This window comes from Strix uralensis, chromosome 23 (assembly GCF_047716275.1).
Source record: "Strix uralensis isolate ZFMK-TIS-50842 chromosome 23, bStrUra1, whole genome shotgun sequence".
NCBI lineage: Eukaryota > Metazoa > Chordata > Aves > Strigiformes > Strigidae > Strix > Strix uralensis.
The window spans coordinates 1,882,555-1,902,854 of NC_133994.1; the positions used below are offsets into that span (position 1 = coordinate 1,882,555).

General features: G+C 45.2%; 2 protein-coding genes across 8 annotated transcripts in view; one reads left to right on the forward strand and one right to left on the reverse strand.

Annotated features, from left to right (window-relative positions):
- Window positions 1–6,711, forward strand: part of PANK4 (pantothenate kinase 4 (inactive)) — a 26,471-nt gene extending 19,760 nt beyond the window's left edge. The window contains exons 14-19 of one of the 3 annotated variants that reach the window (XM_074893120.1): window positions 449–504; window positions 1,084–1,133; window positions 2,516–2,623; window positions 3,040–3,140; window positions 3,606–3,674; window positions 4,240–6,711. In XM_074893120.1, the coding sequence (XP_074749221.1) occupies window positions 449–504; window positions 1,084–1,133; window positions 2,516–2,623; window positions 3,040–3,140; window positions 3,606–3,674; window positions 4,240–4,453 (598 nt within the window). In that variant the 3' untranslated portion in view covers window positions 4,454–6,711. Of the gene's footprint in view, window positions 1–448; window positions 505–1,083; window positions 1,134–1,941; window positions 2,035–2,515; window positions 2,626–3,039; window positions 3,141–3,605; window positions 3,675–4,239 lie in introns of those variants that run through there. The other 2 variants (XM_074893122.1, XM_074893121.1) reach the window with 2 other exon arrangements.
- On the reverse strand, window positions 5,971–19,652 carry LOC141954045 (putative glutamate receptor). Of its 5 annotated transcripts, none has more exons than XM_074893125.1 (11): window positions 19,534–19,652; window positions 17,274–17,381; window positions 14,272–14,303; window positions 12,805–12,864; window positions 11,824–12,003; window positions 10,733–10,959; window positions 9,795–9,892; window positions 9,044–9,261; window positions 7,889–8,114; window positions 7,016–7,263; window positions 5,971–6,498 (listed from the first exon to the last, which is right to left on the reverse strand). In XM_074893125.1, the coding sequence occupies exons 2-11, from the start codon at window positions 17,344–17,346 to the stop codon at window positions 6,397–6,399; spliced, it is 1,464 nt and encodes a 487-aa protein (XP_074749226.1). In that variant the 5' UTR covers window positions 17,347–17,381; window positions 19,534–19,652; the 3' UTR covers window positions 5,971–6,396. The 5 variants fall into 5 exon arrangements, with proteins under 5 accessions (XP_074749226.1, XP_074749227.1, XP_074749228.1 ...); XM_074893126.1 differs by having other exon boundaries at window positions 17,274–17,384; window positions 19,534–19,639; XM_074893127.1 differs by having other exon boundaries at window positions 19,538–19,622.
- Between the last annotated feature and the right edge of the window lie 648 nt (window positions 19,653–20,300).

The window sequence follows — 20,300 nt, forward strand, 5'->3', positions numbered from 1 at the left end:
AGCAGTAGCTTTTAAAACCTGTATCTGGTTATTTTAATTCCTTTTTTTCCCGCGCAGGTACAACTTTAAAGAACTTTTGTAGACCAGTCTTCAAATTAGACTTTGTAAAGCACAGTTTTACCAGGCAGATATTTTAGATCACGACTACGTTTATAGTGGTCTGCAGACCAAAAGGTGTCTTTTTTGCCTCTAGTCTGGTGCCTGGAAACATTGATATATTGCTGAAGCTTTTTTCTTTTAGCGTAAGAACTCTAATTTAACGTACATCTGAGCCTTTTGTTTTTAACACGAGCACAAAGTACCAGTTCTCAGCCACTGGACCTACCCACACTCCCCATTGTAACCAATGCAGTAACATTGCTGACCACCTGCTAAAGAAATGTTTGAGTTGTATTTACGTGAGATGAAGTCGCTTAACTGCGTACCCTTTATTTCTCTTCTGATACAGTGTTCTGGAATCTGAGCCACAGTTTGGATTTGAAGAAGCCAAGTCAAAACTACAAGGTATAGGGAGATCTGTGGTGGTGGTTGGAACTGGATATTGTGTTAGTATGAGAGCGGAGGAGAGCGCGAGCGTGTGTATCGTGGCAGTGCTGCTGCCCACATGACAAGAAGTCACTCGTACTTGCTAGGGTTGTCTGAAATACAGGCTACGGAGTTGTCGTGGGGTGTCCCTGTTACCGTTTGTGTTCAAAGGAACCGAAATCTGAAAACCCCTCTCCTTGAACAGAAGCCTTAGCTGCACAGATATTCCCAATATCTTGCCCGCACTATTTTTCATCGCTGTTCTAACCCTGTCAAGGAGATACACCACCATCCATCCCAGGATGGGTCGTTACAGTAGCCACCTTGCATGACTCCAATGCTTTAGTACGAAAACCCCATTTCAGGATTGCTGTAATTGAGCTATTCCTGTAATTAAGAGCTCAGGAACTCTTTGAATCTACACGTTTAACAATCACAACCTGAGCTCAAATGCTTTAATGCTTAAGCACCTGTAAAGAGACGCCTCCTGCTTTTCATAATGTACAGAATTACTGTTTGCCTGAAAGAAATGCTGACATGATTTTGTCTGTGACACAGAACGTCCCTGGTTAGAAGATTCCTACAGTCAGTGGCTAGAGCGACTGAAGGTACGACTCCGCGATTGTTACTAACCATTTAGTAATTAAATTCATTAATCATAAAACCACTTTACTAATCCCAGGTTTCTTAGCAGATTGAACAGAACTCTGTTCTGACAACTCAAAACAAATCCTGGTAACACAGTACTGGTAATTCAGCAGCCTTACCATAAAGAAAGGAATAAAAGCAATTAGTCTGACACTTCATTACTTACCAAGTTTCTCAGCTGAATTCCTTCAGAAACTGCAGCATTTGGAACTCAGCCGCTCTTAGAGCTGTTCCAAAGTGACCATATTGTGTCCCTTCTTTATAAGGGCACTTATTTCTATACAACTAGACCCGTAATTTTGAAAACTCGGGTCCAAACGTAATGTTTGGATTGTTCTTCCATCTGAGTAGCCAACCTAAAAAAGACTTTAATTTGGGAGCTCGCTGAAAGTAATTAACTTACCAATTAGCAAAGCTGTTTCTGCCCCGTGTGATCTCTATTACTATTTAATTAAGGCTAATTGAAAAGCTTTTGTTTCTTTGTGTAAATCTCTATGTTGGAAATGATAGGCAAGGGGTTTGGTGTGAGCAGGCTATTGCAAATCATTGCGTATTACATCTTAAAACAAAAGTATCAGCTAATCTTGTATAACAGTGATAATTAAGGAACTTCAAGCACTGTCCTGACAATTTTTTATTAGGAATTAAGCATTGTTCACTGTAAAAGTTCCTCTGCTAGTATGAACTGGAGTGAACTGAGTTTCATAACATCAGATTTAGAACAAATTAAAAGGTTAATGGAGAATAGGAAATATCTTTTCATTTTAGGATGTCACTGCCCCCAGCAGCCCATCCTGCCCTTTCCTGGCAGAAGGGAATCCTGTTCACCCTACAGCTTGCTAGCTTAAAACAGCCGCGAAGGTAGGTTCACCCTGAACCCCAGCGCGTTCTCGCCGGCAGCTGCCCAGCCGCTGCTCCCCTCTCAGGGGCTGGGCGCTCTCCGGCTGCGCGGCGGAGCCAAGCGCCGGCCCCCGCCAGGCCGCCCCCGGCCTCAGGGCCCCAGCGCCCACGCGGAGCCCCCGCAGCGCGTTCCTGCTGGAGCCGGGCCCCTGCCCTGCGCAGGGTTTGTTAATGGAGCTGGAAAGCCCCTGCTCAACCAAAGCGAAGTCACGAAAGGCTGTTTTAAAGAACTGGGCAAAGACAGTGTTAGGGAACCCGATTTCTCCTGAGGTCGAGGGTAGGTGATGTTCTGATGAGTTATGCTGCTGCCAGAGAACCAAACTCGCCAGTCGTTTAAGGGTGTGAAATGTGGGGTCTTAAAGCCAGTAGTTCTACATGACACGAACTATTCACTGAAACGAATTCTGAACTCAGTCCTGAATACGTTGGTTTTCTCTTACAGGAGGGTCCCCCTCATAAATGTGCCTTAATTTTCGCAGATAACAGTGGAATAGACATAATTTTAGGAGTCTTTCCTTTTGTCAGAGAGCTCCTTTCTAGAGGGACAGAGGTAAGTGCTTTTCATTGTTTAATTCACTTTGTAGCGGAGCTTTGGTAATTGGTGAAAGGTTTGTTAGCTACCTACTAGCAGTACTTTACCAGACGGGCTCCTAACATCTAAATTGGGAATAATCCAAATCCCTGTAACTCCCAAGAGTAACTTGAAGCAGGTTGTGAAAGGTGGCAAAGCAAAGTGAGCCTCTGCCAGAGCCAAGGCTGCTGCACGAGGGTCTGTAAGGGCAAAAGACCTGAAATAGCTGCTTAACGGAGGGAAAACGAGGATGGGCCTCCAGCCTTTGTCTTTGCATTTCCTCTGTTGTAAAACAAGTCAGACAAGGGTGATTTTAAACGAGCAAGCAGCTCTAACCCCGTCGGTGGGCTGTGGGCTGCGGTAATCGGTGAACTCTTCTGACACCTTGACCCCAGGTTATACTGGCTTGTAACTCTGGCCCTGCCCTGAATGATGTCACCTACAGCGAGTCCCTGATCGTGACTGAGCGGATCGCGGCGATGGATCCCGTCATCCAGTAAGTGTGTGACCGCTCTGCGTTGTCTGTCGCACAGCACAGAGAGGGAAAAAGTTCCTTGTTACATAGTTCGTATTTAACTGTGTTTCTCTGAAGTCTAAAATCTGGAAGGAAGCTAAGGCAGATCTTTTACTTTCATTAAGGTGAAAAATTTAGAAATCCGATCTTTCTTGAACATCCATAATTGTATTTCTTGTGACTTCCCTGATAAGCACTGAAGCTACTAAAAACATCAATTTTCTACGTTAAAAAGAATAGAGGAAACTACACATATTTCACATATAGAGTGTCCCCAGTAGAGAGTTTAGCTGACTAAATCACCCTTTTGCTCAAGGAAATGACATTTCTTGGTGAAGGCCCAGCAGGAAAAAAGCCTTTGCCAAGAGAAGTTAGATACTCATTGTAGAGCTGCACGACCCTGTGGCGGCAGCTGTTTAACCTTTTTACCTTTTTTTCTAACTAAAGATCCGCACTGAGGGAAGAGAAGCTGCTCTTGGTTCAGACGGGTTCGAGCTCTCCGTGTCTGGATCTCAGGTACGTTGGCAAAGCACCGCGTTGTTATTCGTCTCACCAGCGGCAGGATGCTCCGAGCCGGCTCTGGAGCGGCTCAGCCCCCTTTGCCGAGAGGAGTCGCTTTCACACAACCACTCGGCGTTGCTTAGTCTGGATTTACAGACTAAGCGTGATATTGATCAGGCCTCACTAGGCTGAAGATCTTTGTCCCCGTGCTTGCGTTCAGCAGTGACGCGCTGTCACTTCCTCGAGCAGCACAGTTATGGAGGGTGTAAAATCCTGCATGCGACCACGAAATCCACTTGACTGTAAGAAGCATTTCATGTCGTTAACCGGTTTATTTTTAATGACTCTACTGGAGACTGAACTTACCGGTGTTTTCTGTGAAATCCCAATTCTGCATGCACTTAATGAAGCTTTTAAAACTGCGTTGCAATCTCACTTTGATTTGACGTGTTCCTGTTTACTGGCATCACTAATTCCGTACCCCCCTCGTTTTCTGTGACCGACGAAGCCCCCAGAGCAGGCTCTTCCCCTGGGGGCGCGTACGAGCACGGCCGTCTCTAACCCAGACCTCTCGTTCCAGCCGTCTGGACAAGGGCTTGGCCGTGCTGGTCAGGGAGCGGAAGACAGACCTGGTGATCATCGAAGGCATGGGCCGCGCCATCCACACCAATTACTACGCGGCTTTGAAGTGCGAGAGCCTCAAGCTCGCCGTTATCAAAAACTCCTGGCTTGCGGATCGTCTCGGAGGGAAAATTTTCAGTGTCATTTTTAAGTATGAAGTGCCATGTAAATGATACGGATCTGGTCAGCTGGGGGAACAGGAGCAGCAGAATGGACTTGCACTAGTTTTACTTTAACTGTAAAGAATGTATTTTTATTACAACAGGGAAAAGAGTTCACAGGAAATTCCGTATTTATATTGTGCTTTTGTGACTTAAAAAGCAACAATATGATTCACTCTATAGTATACACACTCAAATATATATATGTATATCACTCATTGTTTATTTTGGTAAGTGTTTATTTTAATGCTGCAGTATTTGTGATGAAAAGACTTTATTTTTTTGTTCTGTGAGACATTCATATAGAAATATATTTAAATGTCAATGAAACCTTTTTTTATACATCTCTGCCTACTCTGCCAGCAGTGACATGGCACATACCAAATAGTTTTTAAAGTGCTAAGTGAATCTGACATTGCATTTTCATGTCAGCTTTTAAACTTACCCAAAATGTTTCACGCTCTTTGCAGTTAATGTGACTGAAGGACTGATCCACCTTCTAACCTAACAAACCTTGCTCCAGCTGTATTTCCCAGGGAGCTGGTGTGACCCGAGCGCGCAGCAGACACCGGGACGGCGCGAGTTTGCCAACAGGCGGAAGGACTCCCGACTCCTGGAGCTTTCCCTGTTTGTCCTCACTAACGCTCGGGTGGGAGGGGAATTCTGCAGCTGTACTGAACCTCTTTGCAGCAGCTGGAAGTTGAGTCTCACTAAGTTCCCCTCCAAGTGGACGTGTAGCGCTTTATTCAGGAGCACCCGGCTATTTTCCTGTCGCAGGCACGTTAAGTTTCTGTTGCCTTCAGTTATTTAATGCTGGGACTGGTAAGAACTGGCCTCTTTGTTCATGCAGTGCAGTTAAAGCCATTTCCAAGTAACTGAATTTGCTTTTTCCCCCCCCTCCATCAGATGTGCAGTACATAAATGGAGCAATTTAACCACGACTTTGCAAACCAACACGTGTTTGCATCAGTCGTTCCAGCTCTGAAATGAGAAACAGCTTTATTAGGAAACTGTTTAATACACAACTGAGATAACTGTTCCCCATGAATTTCAAAGATTCTTCTCTGAGAGCAAGAGAACAATGCAAACTGCCCATCACTCACTGCCTCACCCTTGCCCAGTGAACCTGTACTTTGTTTTAATTGCCTGATTACCAGACTTCGTGCTCTGGAACTGTTGGATTTCAGCTGTCAATCTTCTTCCTAAATACTTCTTGATCAGGTTAACTCGGACAAAACCTCCTCTGTGGCTAAACAGTGAAACTCACCCCGCAGTGGGAAATGAGAAAGGACAAGCCCGTGTCTCGCAGTTCTTAAGTCTCGTAGTTCCCTAATTGCGTGGGGTCCCTTTCTTGGGTTTTAGGCCACTGCAGAGTTAAGTCAAGTCCTGCACTTTTTGGGGTTTATGCAACAGTCCTGTCGTTTCTGATTCAGAAATGACCTTCACAGTGACCAGCATCTTCTGCTTAGAAGAGGGGAAGCGTACAGCCTATTTGCAACTGCCCTGTGTAAGCAGCAGTTGTTCCTGATTAGAACAGGCAGATGAGAGCTTTAATTTTTCAAGATTGTACCTCGTTCTGTAATTAGTAAGCAGAGGCTTCTTATTAACCTACCCCAAGTCACTTACTCCTACAGGCGTTCATGTACTTACACAGTAAACTTCTAAACTAAATATGGATCCACCATCTTAGCCATCTCAACTTTATTTTACCAAGTTGTTAACCTCCCTATCTTTAAGAGTACACTCTATCCCTTATCAATTTAAATTCTTCCAAGCCACTTAATTTTCTTCTGTATCCAGCTCCACCGCCAATTCTAAGTGCTCTCTGTGTGTGTTTGTAGTTAGAAAACTAACCCTCTAGACTTGCAGAAAAACATCTTTCTACATTGATGTAATTCCTATGAAATATGTATGGTATAAACCTAATACATGCCCATTCCTTAAGCAAAAAATTCTTAAGCATTAGCCCTCCCTGAAGTCTCCTGGCTTTGTCTTGTATTTTCTTTTATACGTAGACGAGTGCACATTTCTTCTGTGAAAACGGAGCAACAGGATTTCTGAAAAACAAAAGGGGAGGAAACAAGGGGGTGAGTTGTTGTGTGTGGTGGGACCCACCGGTGAAGGGTGCTCAGCCCATCCGCCGGGATGGATGGGGCACACAAACACGTGGTGCACACTCAGATTCTGGTGCAGTTTCATTTATATGTGTTTTCCTGCTTGTCAAATGACTTAAGAACAGCCATACTTGAGAATAAACTTGTTATTGATGATTTACTGTCCTCTGTCCACACTCAGCATATCGGAATGCAGGTTGGCTGCCTCAGAATTACAGTGACTGTTTCTACTTCATATTTGGGGAGGGGTGGGGGGTTATTTTATTATTATTACCCCGTTCAGGTTACAGATCTATCACACAGCCCAAGCTATGAAATTTCAGTGCTTTAAAGAGTAAATACCTCTCTCCCCCCACACCCTCACGTCGCTTTCCTTAGAAAAAGAGGATCAGCATGGAAATGCAGCAGCGGTGCCTCGCCTGTGCGTGCTGGAGGGAAGGGACACGCCACCGTCACCCACCTTCACGTGCCCGGCAGCACGCCTGCTCTTGTTGGAGAGCTCCAGCACGGCCACGATCACGCCCAGGGCCAGGCCAATCGCCAGCGTCAGGAAGAGCCCACCCAGAGCCTGCGGCTGCAGGGGACTCCAGCGGTCTCTGCTTTTGTGAAGGCAGCTGCTCTCCCACCACTTGTTGCGCAGGTAGTCGAGATCACCCGATTCCCGCAGCTTGAGGACGGCGATGGAGAGCTTCTTGGTCCACAGGGACACTGGCAGCAGTAGCATGAAAGAGAGAGAAGAGATGGGAGAGAGCCCAGCCACCAGAACATTTTTAAGCCCCCCACTGCTACGCTACCAGGCAGGGTTATTAGCTAGGGGCTGCTTCCCCCCTGGCAGATGGTTGTTCTGCAAACAGGGCAACAGACTGAGCCAAGCAGTTTGCTTGGACCAGAACCGATCCTGTCCTGTCGCAGGGGCACGGTGATACTTGCAGAACAATGACAGAGCGAAGGTACTTGGAGAAATAGAAGCAGTCATGGTCCACGAGAGATCACAGCACCTGCCCTGCTAACTACGTGAGGAGTGCAGCACTACTGGAATCAAGGCAAAGCAAAAAAACCCCACAGGAACTAATGACACCCCTGAGAGTTGGAATTTTTTGCTTATTACAGTTCAAAGTAAGAGTCAGTGAGCACTAGTGAGAATTCATCTACAGAATGAAGACACTGCGTAGCAGAGTTACCAATTAGTTCATGCTGGGTTATTAGTGTTAATGCAGAAAGCATGTGCAAGCTTCAGGACTCGGCTCTGACACGCTTTTTGCTCTCTCAATCTGCTACTTCAGACCTATGAAATCCACGTGGAGAACGGGACAGACGTGGTGCAGTGACTAACCCTGGGTAGTGGCAATGCCAAATCCTCTGGCTCCGATAACTTCAGGGGCCCTGATCAAATTGCAGTGCCTGGCAGCTGCAAGGTCCTGAGAGATGGATTCACCAATGAAGGCATAGTTGGATTCCATCACACGCTGAACAGCTTCCTGGTAGGTTTTGACTAAAACACGGTCTCGTCTCTTGTCCATATATTCGTAGATCATCTGGTGGGTAGGATTCTTGGAGTTCTGCAGCCCAAAAACCCAGGTGTCAAACTGAAGTGTAAACAGTCATCCAAAAAAATCTGTGTATGTGTGCAATGGTTGCAAAACAATTTGGAGAGTAAAGAGTACTTAAACCTTTGCCCTTTGAGCCCTCTCTGCTGAACAGCAGCACACGGTGAGTGCAGATTTCCTCTCTAACACACAGTGTTACGGGGATAGAAGTGTCACAGATGACACCGAGGGGGGTGGGTGTTGCCCTGCTCGAGGGCAGGAGACTCTGCAGAGGGGTCTGAGCAGGCTGGAGCCACGGGCCCAGGCCAGTCATGTGAGGCTGAACAAGGCTCAGTGCCAGGTCCTGCACTTGGGGCACAACCACAAAATCCCTTCAGCGAAAGGGTTGTCAGGCACTGGAACAGGCTGCACAGGGAAGGGGTGGAGTCACCATCCCAGGAGGTGTTTAAAGATGTGTAGATGAGGCACTTAGGGACGTGGGTTAGTGGTGGACTTGGCAGTGTTAGGTTTATGATTGGACTCAATGATCTTAAAGGTCTTTTCCGACCTAAACGATTCTGTGATTTAATGACTAAATATTTCCCACCCACCCCCAACAAAAAACCACCTTTGCAGACATCCAGTTAACGTATCCAGAAATTACCTACGTCAGTCCTCGTGTTCAAGGTACACAAGGATAACCCCTGAAGAGTAGCACTGCTTTCTTAAAAGAGAACACACTATGAAAATACAGTTCTCTGGATGCTTTTCTCTCTGAGAAAAGGTGGAAGAGATGCACAAAACAACAGTTGCCAATTGCGTTATTTGAAATACTACAGGAAACCTGATGGAGTCTGCAGCGATGAGGGTGCTATAAGAACCTATAGCATGAACTGGACAACTTGGCCCCAGCTTAGCAGTTCTACGGCACGTGTGTATGTGCACAATGAGATTCTCTGCACCTTGAAGAAGTAGAAAGTAGAGGAGCCGTCCAGTGTCCCGAACTCAAGCTTTCTTTGCTTCACAAGATCTTCAAAAGTCTGGATTGGGAGCTGCTCGCTGCCAGAGCTCAGCAGCGCGGTGAAGTTGGCGATGTAGGCAGCCAGCAAGGTGATGGTGAACAGCCACCAGACTGCAGCGATGACCCGCACAGAGAGCGCCTTGGGCCGAGGGGTGACACCTGCACGACCAGAGGAGCCAATAAAACATGTGGGAGGGGACATATGGTGAGAGAGAGCCCAAGAACTCTAGAGCTGTGAGCCTCAGTGGAAGACTTCCCTTTAAATAAAGGCCAAACTGCAGAACTTGCCCTGCAGCCACGGAATGGAACACGGGAGCCTGCACAGACCCCCTATGGCTGGTTTGACCTGCAGCAGTGCTGCCTGCAGGGGCAACATCAGTGGCCAAGAGTAACGACAAAAACTCCACTCTGCAAAGCACCAGTGCAGTGGTTAGCTTGACATTCCCCAGAGCAATTGCTACATCAGAAAATACACATCCCTCGGCTAACGCCAGCCATCCGTGCAATTCCAGCGAGTCTGTAATCAAAACTCCCCAAACTGGGAGTTTTAGTGCTGCCAAGTGTCCCTATTGGGACACCTTTTCCCCCAACAGGATAGCACGCCAGCACTACGGACTGACGAGAGCTGGATACACAATCAGCTTAGAACCTCCAGCTCACAGAGCTGCTCTGTGGCAGTCCTCCCAGCTCACCTTGCAGGGCAAGCGCTCCTGCTCCAAACCAGAGGCTATTTAAGAAGGTAAAGTGGTTCTCTTCATTCTTTGGCTCGTTCCATTCACAGGGGCTCAGCCTGTGGGAAAATGACAGGATAAAACCAGACATTCAGAGGGAAAAAAATATAAATAATCCTGCAGTGTGACTGCAGCGGTGCAGATAGCCTGGAAAGGGTAGCTCCTCCTTCATCCAAGTTCCAGTTTGACCAGTGCAGAGAAAAGTACTCCTGCTCAATGCCACAAGTAGTTTGCAACAGTGATGGCTCGGGGGTCCTGTCACAGGTTTGCCAGACACTTTCTTCCTGAGCCACTGCACAATCTAGTCTCCCGGGCACACCTGAGCAGCAATATTGGCTCTGCCCTGTAATATCGGACTGAAGGCTGCTCCTTGGAGCAAACCCTTACCTATAAAGATTGTGCATCAAACTCAAAAAGCAGCAACAGAGCTTCTGTTCAAGACTGCAGCTGCACAGAGCATTAGTGCAGCCTAATCAAGAGAGGGGGAGAAAGCTGAATCTCTCAGGAAGGGGCTGGAGTGGTGGCAGAGAGGATCTCTTCCACAAGTCAGTGCAGGATACAGTGCATAAAAATACACCAGGAGAGAGACCTGCACGTAGGAACATGGTCAAAGTTCAAAACAAACTTGACAAAAGTGAGAAAGGAGCTGAAGTACAAACACACAGTCCTTTTAGCAACCCTAGGTAATCCACGTCAAGAGATACAGTGCTCTTCGTGGGGAGAACCTGCCCTTAATCCTGTCTTAATCTGACATGATTTAAGCTTTATTAGCCCTGGTTCTGGACCTTCACAGAAGGTTCTTCAAGGCAAAATGCACCCTGGTAATTTCTTTAAAACCAAGATCTCTTCACAGCTGAGAAAGCACTTGAACAAAATCTGTGAAACAAATTAATTTATACCTGGCAACAAGAAAGAGGCAGAAGCACGTCAGCACGTAAGCAAATAAAAGGCCAGTCCAGGTCTCCTTACTGAAAGGAGCCAGGAAGTGGAAGAAAGACATCTCCTGAGAGACCGTGTCTTTTCGAAGCAAGATTCCAATCCCAGTCTGCAGGAATGGTGTGGTGAAGGAGACCACCTCTTCCCTCGCTGACGTGACTGTCAGAGGAGCCACTGCAATGTCTGCTTCCTATAAGGCAGAGATAAAAAATCATCAACTATCCAACCTTCCCGAGGAGCTCCGTCACTCAAACAGAGCGCTTCAGCCGGAGTGGGCAGATACCTACACAGCAAATCACTTCTCTGTGTCAACAGCCAGCTATGGAGCTAGACTCTGAGCTCCAAGAAACAGCACCATTTTCCATTTTGCACAGTTCATACTGGGGTGCTGGTTTCCAACTGCCACATGACACGCACTAGCCGAGGCTGTGCGCCCTGAACCACGCTGGATTTGTTTACCAAAACCAGAAGGCACGTTCCTTTCTGTTCCTGGCTACAGCATCTACACGACTGACAGCTGGACACAGTACTGCGTTCAGAGGAGCAGAGAGGGCTTAATTCAAATGTTGCCAACAGATGACAGAACACTAGCCATAGGGAATGGCTCAGCATGGGGCAAGATCTGCATTCGAGCACCTCCTTGCAGAGTCCAAGGGATTACATTCTGAGAGAGACTATTTCACCTAGCGGTTAAGTTCAGGGTAAGTTTTCCTTAACGCCATTATCTCTGTTTCGTTAGTGAGCTAAGATGTCTGTACAGTCTCTCAGACTAAAAGAAACACTGGGTAGCCTCTGAGACAAGACAAGCACTGCACCAGGAGTGCCTTGGTGTAACAATGATTTCCTGCTATGGCCACTGTCTCCTTGTTCCTTAGCTTCCATATTTGTAAGCCAAAACCAACTACAAGCCTTGCTATTCATTAGTTCTACCCAATAGGCAGGATGACTCCAAGTGGCTCAGTCCCTGAGCAAATTCTAATGAGCTCCAAGAGCCACTCGCACTGCTCCTTCCTTCTAGAGCTGCAGTTTGTTGAAAATATAAATTGAAAATTACCTGTCTCAAAATTTCGCCAATCATCCCTGTCCAGTTCCCGCTGGGAGCGACAGCGCCGTACTGCCCGTCGCCCACCACCTTCACCTTGTAGCTGAAGCGGAGCATTGCGGCGAGTGCTTTCAGCAGATCGATGCAGTATCCCTCCAGTTCTGCACTTCTCACCATGACATAAGGATCTTCCTGCATATCGAGGGGAAAATACACAATTACACGCTCCCTCAGTCCGCAGCGCAACTGAGTGTGAGTTAAGCCATTTCTTTGGCAAACCCTCCCCAAAGACTTCTGTCCATGTTATCAGGGGGACAACATTTCCAAACTTGAAAGACATTCACCAGAGTCACGTGCCACCACTCGTCACAGATACAGCAGGGCAGCCGCGTTCTGCAACAGGTACCACAGGTACCACAGAAGTAAGTGCTAATCTCCTCTCAGTCTAAAAGCCCAAATACATTTCATATGGCCCATCAAAGCATCAGACGAGGGTCACGTGCTGGTGCAGGACTTGACATCAGAATCAGAAAATTTACTGCTGCAGCTTCTTCTGAATAGTCCTGCTTGTCTGGTGCATGTGGCAATGCATTTTCTTTTTTTTTTTTTTATTTTTTTATGGCCTGTTTTTAATCCCTGCACATGTGTGCTCTTTACATATTTCCACTGCAGGACAGAAACAGCATATAGGGAACATGACAATCCTTAGATGTAGCTAAATAGAGTGAAGAGGCCTGGTAGTCATTTATAGAAGTGTATGCCCAGTCCATTTTGTGGGCTGACTTTGATAGCCCTCAAATCCTCCCACTGCAAACTATAAACAGCTTGCACCTCTACACCACCAAGCCAGTGCTCCAGAAACACTGTCTGTGCTGAACAGGGATATCAGTGTCACAGACAGCCCCCAAAACCACCTGCAAATATATAGGTGGGAAAAAAAAGGCAAAGTGTAATTCCAGCTACCTCCCAGCCAGTGTTGTGTCACTGCCTTACCAGGATTGTTGTGACAGTCAAGGTTGGAAGAGACTCTTCTGGTCCCCTTGAGTCAGTGCCCTGCAAATCAAAAAATGAAGAAGAAATAATGGATTTCAAAGCCCCAGACATGGCCCCGCTTAGCTAGGGCTTACACTAGAACGTGGGGTGGGTGTCAGGGGAGATGTGTGCATGCATTCAACCAGCTATAAATCTGCCGCTATAAACTGCAGCAATCTCACCACTGTTGTTCCCTAACAGTAATTAGTAAATCACAAGCATTGCACTTTACTGCCTGTTGTCAGCATACTTTGTCCGAATAAAAATCACTTTAAATGTTGTCACAATTCTTCAGATACATAGTCTTCCAAAGAAATCGATTCATGTTGCAGACAAAACAGTTAGCAGCCAATTAAGGTCTCATTAGAGAGCAATTCCAGGAGACACAGAACAGTAGGACACCTGAGAGGAGGAGGAGAGGAAACATGGATTCAGTTCTGCAGGGACCATGGAATTCAAGAGTACATCCACCCTTACTGAGTCACACAGCTCGAGATGATTTCTGATTAGTACTACTTCGGAACAAATCAAGCTTTTGTCAGTAAAGCTGCCTAATTCTGTAAGATTTGTTGGTCTTAGATGTATTCTTTTATTCTAAACTTAGAACAGTGATGTTTCTAGACAGAGTGAGAGAGCATGTGTGTGTGTGTATTTATATATTTATACATGCATGCAGTACAAGATCTGCAAAAGAAGCTCCAGTTCTTCCAGGAGCCAAACGATCTCGCTTCGATTCTCTCTTTGCAATGGAAGGATTTGAGGGATGAGCGTTGTCTTTGAAGCTGTGATCAGCAGTTACCTAATGCAGGGTAACAAGTAATTTCATTTCCCAATGCTACCGTAACCAACTCTCCCATTATTGTTGATTGGAAAGTCCTTAGGACAAATACTGTCCTGCATAATGTGAATATATCCGTGTTCTAGCAAGTTAGATTTTAAAGATGGCATTTGTCATCTTTCTTCTAAAGCCTGAGGAATTATGTCCCACACAGACCCTTTTTATGTTAAATGCAAGCTTTTAGAAGTAAAACACACATCTTAAGAACTAATAAAGGTATCTCTGTGTGTTTATACGTGTCTGAATTTTCTTTGATATTAAGAAGTTTATAAAGATCATAAGTGATGCAATAATTCTGAGGTTTAAATTCTGTAAGCCATGAAGTCAAGGCTATAGGCAGATTCTTCCCTGAGCCATGACTGAATTTTGAATTCTGGACAAAAGACTGAGTTAAAAAAAAAAAAGCATAGACACACAGACAGACTTAGATATGGCCATCACTAGCCATGAAAAGCATATTTAAAATAATAACTCTTCACAGATTAAAAGCATTGCACACGCACGATCCCATCTACTTCTGAATTTAAAACATAAGACCTTTTGCACATATGCCTTCTTTGGTAGCTCTGCACCAGTCAACTTAAACTTACCTTACTCACAGCATCATCATTCCTTGTAGTTCCTGAAAAAATACAACAACAACAACATCAGCTTCTGGCAAGGCTTATATTAGAGCTCCTTAAAAGTGAGGTTTCGTACCCCCACTTCATATTGCACTTAAACAACCAGAACGATTACCCATGACTCACAAGCTCCCAGGGCAGCTGCCTGCAGCAGTCCTGCCAAGCGTGTTTCCTCGTTCCCAGCGCAGTGTGAGTGTGAAACACGCGGAAGCAGAAACGGAGACAGCCAGACTGAGGCTGCAGAGGGTTCCTTAAGGATTCTGGCTGTCACTCACACACTGAGGAAGGGATTCTGCAGAATCCATTGCCTTATTTCCTCGTTGTCCTCCCCGACAAGGTGAAAAGCCAGCTCTCCTGCTACTTCACACAACTAAGATTTCCCCCTGAGTCCTGCAAAACCTTGTCTATACTCCTAGGGAAAAGCCCTGTAAACAACCAGAAGTTCATCACCATCAAGTTTCAAGGCACAAGATTTTCTTCTGCTTCCCCTCCCTTACTAATGACAGGGTCCTACTGTCAAAGCAGCCAAAGGGGTTGCAACCACTGGGGTAGTTCTCCACCACGTCCTACTCTGTCTCCCCCCAAACTATAAGCACCCTGACTTTTCATTCCTGTGAAAATTAACACCTCCCAAAGGGCCATGACCAAAACCAGGAACCAACAGCAACAGCACTAAAGAAAGAGGGACCAGGAAGCCTGCCTTGTGCTGCCTGTTGTCTGTATCCCATCAAGGAACAGAGAGTAAGAGGAATACAGAAAATCGACAGAGTTTAAGTGTGATGAGAGCCAGTACAACCTCGTAGACAGCACTGGAGTGAACACCCAATGTCAAATTGTCAAATCCGCTATTGACCTTTTCTGTATTACTTCTCCCTCCTGTGCCTCTGTTTCTCATTTGTAAAACCAAGGTAATGATAGCTCCCTCTGGTAAAAAACACCAAGATCCACCCATAAAAGTACTATTATTGAGGTTAGTCATGCTTCTGGGTTCTACTCTCTGCTCTAAATTATTTGATCCACAGCTTCCCTTTTCATAATACTCAGAATACCTCAATCCCACCCCAGCTGCAAGAGAACTAAACGACAATGATCGAGATGCAGAATTAAAACCACAATTGTGTCAATATATGACTCATTAATTGCCCGGGATGTTTTTTCTAGAATGTGCACAGCATTGCTCCTTGGAATCAAAGAGTTCACAGTGCAAAAGCCAAAAATCCCTCAAGATAAAACAAAAAATTTAGGGTGTTTTCATTCTTTCAAGCAAAAGCTGTGAGTTTTTCATTAAATATAACAACATATTCATTCATTATGTATTATTCATTATTTGGTTTTGCATTTTCTGGCCTTGTGCTGAACTCTACATTATTGTAAAACAAAACCTGTTTTTTCCCTCTCCACTACAGTTCTCCATGGGAGCTGGAAATCTTCACAAAGGAGTTCTCTTGTCTCCCTTTAGAAACTCATTAAAGCCAGTAAAAGCTTTTTGAGGCTCCTTTTTGAAGACCTGCTAGGGTTTCTTGGAAGAAAACAGCCTGTACTGAGGGCTCCAGCTCCCCCACAGCGGCACTAGATGCAGCTGTTCAAAGCCCCATTGTAAGAACTCCTGAAAGGACCATAAGTAATCAAGTTGCAGCACTAACTCGAAGTTCATTGCAATGACACTTCTCAGAAGCCAAGTCGTCATTGTGAGAATCCTTTGTGAGAGTCTACAAAAACATAAAACAAAGACGAGGCTCATCCCTCCACACTCTTGTTCCCCACAGGCCAGTGGCTGCAGGAAATTACTGTGGTTGCAAAAAATCAGCCTTGTCCTTACTCCTTCGACTCTGCGCATGCCCGGCCTTCTAAAGGCAGATGGCTCCCTGCTTAACTTCTTGGGGAAAAGCTTGCAGCACTGTTAAGAACTGGGCACCTCACCCCCATTTTCTGCCCCATCCTCCCTCTCCAGGCTAGTACCCTTGTGTCTTAGTGCCCTCCGCCAGCACTTCCCCTCTTCCAGCTTGTGACCAGGAGACACAGCTGCACTAAAAGAAGAGGCGATGGGTCAGGCAGATTACAGTTCTGGAGCACACTGGGACCTTCAGGATGAGAGAACTCTCAGTATGAGAGAATCTGACCATTGTCACTGAAGCAAATGGCTGAAGTATCTAAGCTGGGGTGAACTGCTGCTACTGTAGCTACGCAGTTACCAGCTCTGGGGAGACAGGAGGTGAGTCAATTTTTATCTCCCAGTAATTTTGGAAGGTCCAGTTACTCCTTAGCCTGAGCCTGGACTTCAGGCATAGAACACCAAAAAGCCACAATAAGAGTGAAACAATATCATTTCTTGTTCTGTTGTAAAAGCAAGTTCCCCAGCTCCTCACGCTGAGAGCGAGCGGGATCTAACCAGCTGATCACTGTGCAGAAGTCCCTGGCACGCTCCTGCTCCTGTCCCTGAGGAACTTCAGAGGGAATGTAGTGTCACCCTTTGTCTACAAAAAGTCAGGGGACTCACGGAGCTGACAACTTCATTGCGCTAAATCTCTTCTTACCAAAACATGCCACGAGCAGAGGGGCTAAACAAGTAATGTGGAAAACATTACTCACAGGAGAACAAGTTAATCAGCATTATTTTGCTGCAATTCAAGGGACCACAGACTCAAAAGAATGCAGCTTTAACCACAATAATGGTGTTCATGGACACCTAACAACCCTTTTCCTAGGCTTTTTCATCTCCTCATCTGATTTAGAACTATAGCAGCAAAGACACTTTGTAACAGCACTCAGAACATGATAAAGTCACAATCACAAGCTATAACAACAAGGTAGGCCCTGGTGATACCTTAATAACCAATTCAAAAGCAAATTCTTAGATTAAGACAAAATCCTGTAAGCACTAGCAGTTTAAGACTAAAAAAATTAATACTCCATAAAGAAGAACAAAATGAGATTTGGCTCAGCCAGCATTTTCGGATCATTTTTCTCACCTGTCTGGCTTGATTCTCTCAGGAGCAGCATAGTTGTAATCACACAGAACATGAAGTGAAGACCTTTGTCCATTGGAGCAGAAATATCTACTGTCTAAAGGAAACTTCCTGCTAGAGATGAAAGGCAAGTAGTTAAAGCTGGTTTTACAGTTCTTCATTGCTGGGTTAAAATCAGTATGTCCTGGATTTTCTGCACCACATTCTGAAGAGTCCCAATTCAAACAAAGGTCTCCAGGTGAAAACAGTCACTTCTGAGACCAGCCATAACAAATACTAAAGAAAAAGATTCTGGTGAACACCTCACTACAGCAAAAAGGATGTGACAAAGCTATGAAGTGGATTTATCCACCGGTTGTTGCACTGTTTCTCTTGCAGTCAGCTCTGCAGGAAGGAGAGGCGAGCCACAATCAGTGTGCAGGCTCTGGAGAGGCAGCTGCAGGTACCCGCGGTACGAGGGGCACATGCCCTGGGGTCGGGGAAAGGAAGGGAAGCAGCTGGACTGCTCCTGAGGACTGGGCCCTCATGCTCTGAGAAAGGGGAAGGTGCTGTTAAAGAAATTTTAGTAGCCAGTTGAGGCACTAATAAAACAACCTCCTCCTCCAGGAGGTTCTCATTTGGGGGGCTTAAAAGCAAACCCTTAATTTCACTTTCCGTTTGGGTTGCAGAAAGCAAAGGTCTTTGTTTCATTTGCACCAAAATGATCTGAAACAAAAGTGTTTCATCTGCATCAAGAGACATCAGAAGTGGTTTCTGAAGCCCTCTTTTGTCTCAACCTCCTACCCCTAACTGAACAAGGAAAAAGGGGTAGGGGGAAGGAGGGTGAAAACCAGCACGTTTTAGTAACTTTTTCCATTTCAAACCCTGCAACATTTCTGCATGGCTTGAAATAATTGTACATTTGTCATTGTAAAACAGCAACAGAGCTATGAAAAACAATCAATGCCAGGTTATATTAAGTCTCAAGCTGCTGCAGTATTTTTTATTGTATTTGTCATCATAGTGTCAAACAAGGTTCAGGATGCCATTACCCCAGAAACAAAAAAAAAGTATTAAAAATGCCCAAGACAACTTACCATTTAGGAGACTATGTAGGCAAAAAAAAAAATCCTACATATGGTATTACTTGCTTCTGACTGATGCTCAGAAAACACTGGCTTCAGTTAATGTTACCTCATCAACTTTTATGAAATTTTCCCCAAACCTGCACTGCTGTGAAAACACTTGACATTACAGCTCAGTAGTTTCCCTCACTCATTTTCTCTACATTTTTCACCTAGTAAGAGAGGTGAATAAAATTTACACAAAAGATTCTTTCTGGGTTAAATTTTGTTGTTGTAAAAATACTTCAAAATGGGAATATTTTGAACCTTGTGAAAGGATCAAAGGAAAGGACTGATATTTCAGTTATGGATCAGCCCACATTTTCTAAAAAGTAACTGTAGAACACAGACAAGGTGGTAGCTACTCTTAGCTGTTGCCAGAGCAGCACACGAACTGAACAGCTGAATTACCCACCAGGGCACATAAAGGAAAAGCAGTGGTGCTCTTCAGGTTGAGCCAGTGAGAAACTGCGTTTTTCCTGGTAGATTTAACCTGTAAATTACTGAAACTTTTTCCTTACAATTTGATACATACTACAAAAGGATCTTTATTTCAAGTGGCCTCCTTCAAAAAAAAAAGCTAATGAGACCTGGTAATAGATTGCTTGCATCACCTTGAAAAGGAAGAGCTGTTAGCATACTGGCTGCTGACTCTCTAAAAGAACAAATAGAGCGTAAATATGTGCAAAAAAGAGTTTTTGCAAAGGCTAATACACTTCCCTAGCTCTAATTCAGTAGTAGAGTCATTTAAGGACAAATGGAATCAGTTAGAGAGAGAATAATGGGAGGGCAGAGGGGTTTAGTGCCTCCCAGTAAAGAGTTCCTTAGATACTGCTGAAATTAACCAGTGCAATATCCATTCACCATCTACCTGAGGAGGTACTACAAAGTTTTCTCATGCTGGCTTTACAACGAAACAAACTAAGGATTTAAAAAGTTACTTTGCTAAGAGGTTTTCAGTCTTTCAAAACGTAAAGAAACAAGACAACATTACTCCTCAACCAGTTTTCTGTATGCAGCACTGAAGGAAGGCATCAGTATTAGAACAGCAGTGGAAAAGGTGAACGACCATCGGCTAGGAAGGAGAGAGCCTGTTGCACACAGGCTTTGATCCTCATCATCTAGAAGAAGAACAGCAGTGATTGAAGGCAGTATCTCACCTACAGCAATTCCTTCAGCCTCTCCTAGTTCCGTTTGTCTGACTGGGTATTAGCAGAAGCAACTCGATGAACAGGCACAATGAAACTGCTGGAACACTGAATGCTCACAGGCGTTCAACGCTGTTATAAAGATAAAAGAGAGGGAGGAGCCAGGCTGAGGGGCTTCAGCAGAACATGCCAACTCGTACTGCAGACTCTAAGGTTTTGGGAAAGAGAGGAGGAGATTTCACCCAGCAAAAAAGACAGTGTTTGGAAGCAGTTGAGTCCAGCAGCTGACCAGTACATTGAGACTCAGAAAATACTATTAGTGGCCTGCTGTGTGGTCCTGTAAAAGTCCTCTCTCTCTAGAGTAGTGTCTTACCAAGCTGCGCCCATCTCTCCTGGCTGTTGATAGTGTAAGCTGCTCAAGACTTTCTCCACTCTGTGACTGTCTCAGAAGATCAACTGGGGAACTCATGTATAGCACCAAAAATCCCCAACTCCCCAAACTGTTACATACATCTAGTATTTCCTCACAATGCCTAGACAGCTGAAGGAAGGCCTGAACTTCAAGGTAAAACCATTAAATTCCTGGCATGTACTGTTCTGAGTAACACACAGGCACAGAAGTGAAAGTCCTGCCCTTTCATCCTTCCTATACTAGTTTCACTTTGAGCTAAAGCACAATGCTGCCAAGTGGCTGATTCTCTTGGTCCAGGTCATTTATAAATACACACATCAAGGCACTGTAATAACAAAGAAGTGCCTTCACAAGGATTCGGCAGAGT

Coding starts and splice junctions, on each gene's coding strand:
- LOC141954045 (XM_074893125.1), bottom strand. CDS start 17,346: ATGGACAAAGGTCTTCACTTCATGTTCTGTGTGATTACAACTATGCTG. Junction 9,893..10,732: donor TGCCTCTTTCTTGTTGCCAG/GTATAAATTAAT, acceptor ATTTTCCCACAG/GCTGAGCCCCTGTGAATGGA. Junction 6,499..7,015: donor GTGCTGCCGGGCACGTGAAG/GTGGGTGACGGT, acceptor TTTGTTTTTCAG/AAATCCTGTTGCTCCGTTTT.